General features: G+C 38.5%; 1 protein-coding gene across 2 annotated transcripts in view; it reads left to right on the top strand.

Moving 5' to 3' along the window:
• slc13a1 (solute carrier family 13 member 1) overlaps positions 1–9,064 on the top strand; it is a 30,153-nt gene extending 21,089 nt beyond the window's left edge. For both annotated transcript variants that reach the window (XM_047380962.1, XM_047380951.1), the window contains exons 12-16: positions 338–429; positions 3,153–3,247; positions 4,304–4,465; positions 5,039–5,176; positions 5,301–9,064. In XM_047380962.1, coding sequence (XP_047236918.1) covers positions 338–429; positions 3,153–3,247; positions 4,304–4,465; positions 5,039–5,176; positions 5,301–5,444 — 631 coding nt within the window. In that variant the 3' untranslated portion in view covers positions 5,445–9,064. The remainder of the gene's footprint in view (positions 1–337; positions 430–3,152; positions 3,248–4,303; positions 4,466–5,038; positions 5,177–5,300) is intronic.
• The last annotated feature ends 799 nt before the right edge of the window (positions 9,065–9,863 follow it).

The following is a 9,863-nucleotide window of genomic DNA, read 5'->3' on the forward strand; positions in this document are numbered from 1 at the left end:
TTGTTGGAACAATCACACTCGAAGGGTTGTTAAGGTCACTAATTGCCTTCTATTGGTCCTATTCCCAAACACTGACCTGAATAGAGGGTGGAGTCAGTTATCGATGTTTCCTAGTTGCCTCATTAGTAGCTTTGTTGGCACTATTTGTGTAATTGTTCTGATTACAACTTTTAAGCCTGTTACTTCCAGTCATGCTCAGAGCGGAAGAAGCTGTTTGGACAAGAGGAAGAAACAAGAGAAAAGGTCCAGTTGCCTTTTACTTAGCACTTTGTGTTGTTATCTCCTGGATGACTAAGAATATATACAAGCTTAATTTCTTTCTTCTTCACTTTGACAGTCACACAGGCTACATCACAGACGCTACTGTGGCTCTGCTGCTGGGCCTCATCTTTTTTATAGTACCTGCTTATGGACTAAGCAGGAAATATGGTAACAGCATTTAATGTTAAAAATAAAGAGGTTGTTAAAATATGCTTCTTTGAATAACTTTGAAAAAGTAGATTTCACAGATGGAAACAGTACTGAAATTACTTACTGACAGAAAAGCTATAGTTACTTTATTGAAGTACAAGCAGGTGTACCTTTGTGAAAATCTACCAAGGATAAAACGAAAAACAACTAATATAAAACGCACTCAACTTTTCAAACAATAGAAGATAAATAATCAAACTAGCTGTGTTGAATTTAGTGCTGTGCAGGGAATACAGGTTCTGATTTCCCTGCATAATAGAATACTGTGTTTAAACTGAACAAACATGATACACTTATAAAACAAATGGGAAATTTTAATCAATAAATGTGTGTAACAATTTGCATATATGTGTATGTTTTCAATGAATATTTGAGTAGAAATTATATGCATTTACCAGATAAAATACAATTTAATAAATGATTTAAATTCCCCCAAATAACTTTTTATGTACCTGCTCAACTAAGTTGTTTCAATTCTAATCTATTTTTAATCTCATGTTGCTCTTTTATGACTCTGAAAGAAACTTCAACAAATGTTTTACTTGTCAGTGAAGAAATTCTCACCAAAGTTGTCAGTATTCTTCGGGAGGGAATACTGACTGACTGTCTGTCTCATCAGGTTGATGATAGAGACATGGGATCAGTTTTGTGTTCAGCATAGAAGTTTCTAATTTCAGGACCTTGTAGATATTGGATGACTGTGGCGATGGAGGTAGGGGTTCGCTTCCTGGTTCGAACCCCCACTGTGTCTGTCTCAGTCGTTGTGTCCTTGGGCAAGACACGTAACCCGCCTTGCCTGCTGCCCCCAGGGCAGCTGTGGCTGCATTCTAGCTTATCACTGGCAGTGGATGACTGAAAGTAGTGTAAAGCGTTTGGGGTCTCTGGGGTCTTGATAAAGTACTAAACAAGTAACAGCCATTTACCATTTCTCTCCTGCTCAGAAATGTGCATCACTGAGGTTTTTTCTTTTCTGACTGGGGCCACATCCCTAGACACATGCATCTGATGGCCGTTCCTGTCCCCTACACACAAAGCACATGTAGACCTGAAAAGCAAACTTCCGTGACCCCCTTAGCAGTTCTGCAAGGGTAAAGCTATATGGTCCACTGCTCCAAAGCCAGGACAAAAGCCACAATGCTGCTCCCAGATCTGAGGTTCGACAATCAGTCAGAGCCACTGTTCCAACACCTAGAGTAAGCTTTTTCATGGAAGCTAAGAAGTGTGATCCCTTAATAGTTGGGACAGACTCTCCGGTCCCCTTTCTTAAAAACTGGGACTACCACCACAGTCTGCACCTACATCAGTGTTGTCCCTAACCCTCCTCTATGCCACAAGTGTGTCAACCATGACAACCCCACAATGCCCAGAGTTTTAAGAATTAAGAGGTGAATCCAGTTCACACCTAGGACATTGCTCCTGGGGTTTTAACTACTTCATCGGCCTCTAGGATTATGTTGGAGTTTGACTTATCATTAAGGAGGTCCTTGAAGTTCCCCTTTGATCTCTGGACAATATCCTTAGCCCACACTAGCAGTCCCGCCTCCCCCAAAGCAAACACAATTTGGGCTGGTCCCTATTTCCTGTTCTAAGTTGGCAGGCAGTTTTTCAAAACTTTACTAAACTTTCCTGAATTAGAAGTTCAAAAAAAGTTTTTTCTTTTTGCATTGCCTCTGTGAATACATCCCATTTTTCTTCTTCTGAAACCTCAGAAGCCACAGTCCTTTTTGCTATCCTATACCTGTCAGCTGTTTAAGAATTCCTGTTTAAGATCTCCTTCTTCAGCTTGACTGTTTCCTTTACAGCAAAAGAGAAATCTATAACCTTCAAACCAAAGCTCCTGAAAGCTGCATCTGCAATGGAAGCCCTGAATAGTCCATTCAGATGGTCCGTATGGTCCCAAGCTTCCCTTGAAAGATGAGGGAAACTGCCCTGGAGGTAAATGGCCTGCCCTTGTATTGCGCTTTACTAAGTCTCCAGAGACCCCAAAGAGTCATCCACCCATTCATTCGCCCATTCACACACTGACAGCTGCCCTGGGGCAGACTGACAGAAGCGAGGCTGCCACACAATCCTCTGACCCTAATCAGCAGGCAAGTCGGTTGAAGTGTCTTGCCCAAGGACACCACAACTGAGATGGACAGAGCAAGGATTCTAACTGGCAGCAACCCACCGGTTACAGAACGAATTGTTACCACCTGACCCACAGCCACCCTGTGGTGAGAGTTGAAGATCCACCAAACAAGATTCTCTACCAAATGATCCCTGTTCACCATCACCACTCGTTTAGTTTTCCCAGGAGTGAACAGCAGGTTTCCCTTCTGCAGATCCAACTCACTACCAGGTGGTGATCAGTTAACGGTTAACCTTTACCTGGGTATCCAAAACATAACACTGCAGATAAGATTATGTAATTACAAAACTGATCATTAACCTCTGCCCCAAAGTGGCCTAGTACCATGTACCACCTAGTGCTCAAACATGTAGTTTGTTATAGACATTCCATGTCTGGCACAGGGCTCCAATAACTAAACACTGCTTGGATTTAGGTCAAGCAAGCTGTTGACAAAGACATATACTCCATATATGATATGGTAATACCTACTTATTGCTAATATTAAAAAGGCTGACTATCTTGTTCATATAACATAAAACTAAAACTGATTATCTTTTTGTTGATACAGAGGCCATGATCTCCTGGGAGGAATTTCAAGCCTCAATGCCATGGAAAGTTGCCCTGCTGGTTGGTGGGGGGTTTGCACTCGCTGAAGGAGCAAAGGTTAGTTTATGTTTAGTTTTGAACACTAGGGTTCCTCCACCTCCACCACAATATGTTGTGATGTTACCATAACGAAAACTAAAAATGTACCAGTATTCACCATACTTATGAATTTACACATTGTCTTTAATCCAAAATTATCCACCTAGATTTCATCTAAATGTTATGTAATCCACTTAGCTGATAGTTCAGGAGTCTCCTCAGTATGTGTTTGAGTTGCTCTTTCAGGTATTTGCATTAGACATGTTGCTTTCAGATCCTGCAGCCAAAGCGCTGGACAATGCTTGCTGAAATCTTAAGGACATAAGATCTTATTATATTCTATGCAATAACAAAATCGCAGAACTGGGAGAATTAAATGTAATCTTTATCAAAGCCAGAAATCAAAGAACAAGCTGAAAATATTAGTTGTATTTTTCATTTCTTTGGTGAATATGTTGATATCAAAGCACAGTCAGACAGTGTGACACCAGTTTAAGTGACATCAGCCCTTTGCACAAATTACTTCAAGCTGAGAGTGATGATAGGGGTTTGGATGTTGAAGTCAATCCACCGCTTGGTAAAGGAGGAAGTTATATGTTGGCTGACTTGTGAAAATGTAGAGCAGTGTTACAGATGGTCTACACAGCCAGCTGTCTGGCAAAAACACACAGAGACCACTTCTTTGTGGTGCAAATTTGACATGCATCATTTCTCAAATGTGCTGAAGTGCATCAAGTCCAAACAGATCTCTGGATTTCAGAAAAGTGGTTTCTTTAGAAGCAGTTATGATTGAAAATAGAACAAAACCAAAAAGGTGTTACATGTAGCTGATGTGTTTAACCTTTTAGGAGTTTTGTGACACTTATGTGTCATGCTCTACATCAAACGTGCAGAGTTGCCTTCCATGTCTCATTTTTTTAGTGTTGCTTACTTGCTTTTTAGAGCTCACGTGTGCAGGGCATTACTGGCTTGATCTGTGATTTATAAATGACGAGAACAGTTTAGAGAAGGGTTTGTCTTTGCAGTTTTTTTACTAAACTCTTTTGTAAAAATGACTGCTGTGTTTTTCTGCAGGAGTCAGGCCTGTCCATGTGGGTGGCTGAACTACTGGCACCTCTGGGTGATCTGCCAGTCTTGGCCACTGTCACAGTTGCCTGCATCATTGTAACAACAATGACAGAGGTGACCAGCAACGCTGCTACCATCACCATCTTCCTCCCTATTCTCTCTCCACTGGTAGGTCCCTTGTTCTGTGCCATGCATTCAGTCTGTGAACTAGTCCATCTCCAAAGTACAAAACCTGTGTAATCTTATAAGGTACCAGAAAAAGGTATCTGTGGGTGACTGTCCCATAAGCTTGAAACTTGGACACAACTGGATGTTCTAAAGGACAATGATCCCAAATGCACACCAAAACTGGTTTTGGAGGGGATGAATCATGGAACTGGACACTCAAAAAGGTTCTGGTCTGCAGACCTGGCCTGTACCCAAACAGAATCAGGGTAACATGTTGAGACAAAGATAACATGATAATCTAGTACTGTTACATGCCTGCAGAAATGTTGTAAAAAAGAACGGAATAATTGTTTCATGGCTCAGTGCCCTCAATTCCAAAATGTATTTTAGGAGCTCTGACAAGGACTGGAAACAGCTATACTGTTTGGTTAAAACTATACTGTTACAACAATAAAAAAATATATGTTTTAGGCTGATATAATAAACCTAATCCAAACTGTTTGATGAATGGCAATCAGAAGATAACTATCCTAGTTCTTACATAGCCTTTGTTTGTGATTGATCTTGTTTCAGGCTGAGGCCATCCATGTCAACCCATTATATGTCCTCATCCCCACCACACTGTGTACATCCTTCTCCTTTTTGCTGCCAGTGTCTAATCCACCCAATGCTGTTGTTTTTGCCTATGGACACCTCACCATCATGGACATGGTGAGTCCTGAAGAAACATGCATGAAAATATTTGCTTTCTACACAACATAAAGGCACAGCGATGTCATGACATTTATTTATTCTGTGGTTTAAGTTCCTTGCCTCACTCTACTCTCTGTTACAGGTGAAGGCAGGTCTAGGTGTTAATGTGATTGGAGTTCTAGCGGTTATGCTGGCTGTGGCAACATGGGGAGTTCCCCTCTTTTCTCTTGACATGTATCCTGACTGGGCACCAGTTCTTCCAGGCCATAATTCAACAATGCCTTGATTAAAGGTCCACCACACTTTTTTGTGCGAGTTGAGCGGCTCCAAGTGAATGGAAAGGAACTTCTGAAATTGTCCTCTCCTTTTTTAAGATTTTTCATACAGTGCCATGAAAAAGTATTTTCTCTGAATACAGATTCCTTCTGTTTTTGCTTTTCAAGTGTTTCAGATCGTCAACCAAATTCTAATGAATAAAATTCACTATGCTGGAGCTGGTCAGGTTAAAAACGTTCAGAAACAAATAAGTTTAATAAAAAAAAAAATATTTATATTATTTCATTCAAATACTTTATAAGATCCTAAATTAAAACGTATGAACTTCCAGTTTAGTTGTTTTCCACTATATCTGAAATAGAATTACAGAACTGCTGATTAAAGGACAGAATGATGGAGTCTGGATCATTGCCATGAACTAAGGTTTTCTCAAAGCAAAACAAAAAACAGACTGCTGACTGATCGATGATCCATCTTTTATACTTTAAGTTGGAAGGAACCAGATTAACATTAGAGTAAACCTTGCTCCAAAATCTGCAGCTGCATCACCCCTGGCATCATAAATATGCAAGAAGAAATCACCAAGAATTAAAACTTTCTCCCATTTGATAATTGATGCAAAAAGTCTGCGAATTCAGGAAGAAAAGGACCGGCTAGACCATGGGGTCGATAAAATTCAGTGCAGTATACTTTGATGACCTGACATTAAAATGCAGGAAATGAGCCATTCTCCATCAGATTCCAGATATCATTGTCTTTAAAGACTGCCAGAGGACCTCTATCATGGCATGATAGGTGTGGTGTGGTTAAAAACAGAGCAGTTCGGAGGATATATTTAATAAATTTCATCATGTTAATGTGTTTCAGCAAAAAAAATAAGTCAAAATTCTCCCTGATAAAAGGTTAATTCAAAGCAAAGGATTTGTTAGAACTAGAATATGCCACACTAAACTGAATGTGCCTGAGCTTGTTTTGGATAGATAACTCATCAACACCTTCATAGGTTCAGAGTTCATTTGTGTCCTTTACATTAAATGGGAAAGTAGTTGACAGCAGAAGAGGATGTTGTGGAACTGTGGCACTAGGAAGACATAATGTTGATGGTTGTGCCAGTGGAAGGCTGTAGAGGGCGCTGGTGTTTGGAGTAGAAACGTGAGCAGACCTGCAAGGTTTGAAAACTGGAGAGTTGGCAGAGTACCAAGGAGCATGAGGTCCTCTCTCCCTCCTCACTATGAGACAGTGTTGGTAGATTTGAAAGGGAAGAGGAAACAAGTTGGGGCAGCGGGTCTGACAGAGCACAGCCTCTTGTAGCAAGTTGCTATATGGATTCTGATCAGGCTCTATTCTTCTGACAATTCTGAGCTCAGCTTAGAGAAACTGCCTTCTGTTTTCTGCTGGTCATTCGATTAGCTGTTGAGAAAAATAGGATCCAGTGTTAAAAAGCTGCACTTGTGTCTCATCGGTACACAGAAGCTTTTGCCTATAATATTTTGGGGATCATCAGGATGTTTTTGGTAAATGTAAGATGGGGACTTTGTGTTCTTTTGGGTCAGCACTGGTTTTGGCTTTGGAACTTTTCCATGGGGGCCATTTTTGTCCAGTTTCTCTTTCTTATTGTTGAATCATAAACTCTGACCCTAACTGAGCCAAGTGAGGCCTGCAGTTTTTTAGATGTTCTGGGATCTTTTCTCCCTGACCTCCGGGATTAGTCTTAAATTAGCTTAAATGGTCCCTCCTGGGTAGGTTGGGGATAAACGTTCTCAGCCAAAGCCTTTTAAATTACTGTAATCTCTTTCAGAATAATATATGTCAATGACTTTGTTAAACCAAAAACAAAATGTGGTTCATCGACCTAATTTATAATTGGAATTATTTCAAATCTTTTCCCCGCAGGAATGGAATCATTTATAAACCGCTTTGTATTTGCACAGGTTAAATTAGTCTGATATAACAGGCTTTGGTTGATCTCAAACATGTAAGATGAAAACAAAGCAAAACCAGAACAAATCTGCAAGAAACAGATACTTTTACTGAGGACTGTAACTTCAGTCTTCCCCACTATGATTAAGAGGAGATCTGATAATATTCTGTAGGTTATAATGTCAGAACATCTTATGTGTAGAAAAAAAAGTCTCTAAAACTTTCTTTACCTCTAATATTTAAACAATTTTTATCCGAAGTTTAAAATGTGTCATCTAAGAACTATAGCAAACATTAAGACTCAGTCCCACTTATTCTGTTCTAGAGGTTTACATTTTCAAAGGACTCCGGAGCCAGGCAGGTTTAAGAGGACATAAAATGTCCTTTTTTCACAAGTTGTTCTTCATTATTGTTAAAACACATTTGACTGAGTTTTTATTCTGAAGTTATCACAGTTCTCCAGGCATGGACAACAGATTTCCATCACAATCTTGTGTTTCAGATGATGAATTGGCAGACGTTAGTAAAATGCTGCCCTTTAACTTTACAGCCATTCACGGCCAATGATGTTGTAATCCCTCTGTCAAATACCAGCTCCTTAAACCCTGGGCATCAGTGTTGGTCCATTTCTCTGTGTTTTGTGTCATTTCTTACAGGCTATTATTAGAAACTGGATGCGGATATTTGCTAAGTTTAAGCAAAGGTTTTTGTTGCCATTTGTTCTGGTTACCTCTGCTCGTGCTGTAATGTTGCTAGCTGTGATAAATTCTGGCAAAGGATTATTAGCTGATTTCTGTCTAAAGCTACATGAAATGAAATGCTAGATAAAAGTATTCATATCTCTTTAATTTTTTCACATCTCCTTCAGTGTAATCTCATGTATTTTATTAACGTTTATGTGACAGATCATCACAAAATAGTGAATAATTCTGAAGTGGAAGGAGAATAAGAGATGCGATTGAAACATTTAAAAATACAAAAATTGAAAGGATGTGCTGTTCATTAGTATGACTTCTGAAGGCAGCTAGATTTTATTTAGGGGCATTAAAGTAAAGTGGCTGTACACAAATATATGCAACACATTTCAGATATTTGAAAAAAAAAAAAAAACATTTTCCTTCAACGTCCCAGTTGTGCACTACTTTGTGTTATTTTATCACATAAACTCCTAATAAAATACATTGAAGTTTGGACTTGTAACATGATTATATGAGTGAAAGTTCAAGGGATGTAAATATTTTTCCAAGCTGTGTATATTTGCCTTTAGAAGCCGAGCAAGAGGTAACGATGAAAGACTTATGCATCTGATAATTTTAAATGGTAAACTTTTTCATCTAAATTTTTTCTTTGTGCTCAAGTTCAAGAAGGCAATGGTTTGTGGAGGCAATGCACATAAATATCAGTAACAGGTAAAACCATCCTCATTTGCATGCACGATGCAACCAAACTTACACTAAAACCCATTGAGTCAATGTTTTTAGTTTGTTTTGGTGCCACCAAGTGGTCAAATGATGAGAAGTAAGGTTTTAATATGAGGACTGGAAGAGAAAAAGACAAATTTTGAGCCATTATTCTGTTGTTTGAAGCATGTCTTAACTAGTTCACATCATTTTGTTTATTTGATAGACTTGGTGTTTGTTTATAGTTTTGTATTAGTAATGTAAAATGTGCACTTTGTGTTCTTTAATAAAAGATAACAAGTGTACATAACAAGTGCAAGTCTGTGCTCTCTTAAAAACATTAGCTCTAGTTCTGTAGGGGTGTACAATAACTGAGAAGGTTTTACCTTCAAACAAGCTGCACAAACCGACCTGGATCTCATGAAAGTGAATGAAAGCTCAATTGTTGTTGATGCCAGCATAGAATTGTATATAACATTGACCTTGAGAACTGAAAGGACATCAGGATTCTGTTATGCTTTTCAGAGAGTAAAAGCAGAACATCCTAGTTCTCTAACATCACATTGTTTGGTTAACAACAATGGAGGTTTACCCTGAACAAAGACCTGTGTTGATCAGCTGAAATTAATTTTCTGTTAAAACCTTATTTCTAGACCAAAATTGTCCCACCGTAATGTTTGAGAAAAATGTTGCAAGTGTGTGTTGTAAATATGATTCTGAGAATATTATTTAATATTTAATATTAAATATTTTAATATTAATATTTTAATATTTTACCAAATAATATTCCGGTCTGTTAACGATTGTCCTGTGAATACCAGCCCCATTAAGGCGATGGTATTAGGACAGAATAGAAAGGTGTGAGACGAGCTCTGGCATTATTGAACAGCATAAACTCTGCACACATATGGAATGAATTCACACAATTTCTTAAAATACAAGAATTTATTAACAAAAATAAGTCAACTCAAAGTCAAACATATTTCAATCAACAAACTCTTTACTATGCTAAAACAATCCAACTAAACTACCAAGCCGAATTAAAGAATAATGAAGACTAATGGACTATGTACAATATAAACAAGTTGATTAAAGATGATTAGAAATCA

The sequence above is a fragment of the Girardinichthys multiradiatus genome, chromosome 2 (assembly GCF_021462225.1).
Source record: "Girardinichthys multiradiatus isolate DD_20200921_A chromosome 2, DD_fGirMul_XY1, whole genome shotgun sequence".
NCBI lineage: Eukaryota > Metazoa > Chordata > Actinopteri > Cyprinodontiformes > Goodeidae > Girardinichthys > Girardinichthys multiradiatus.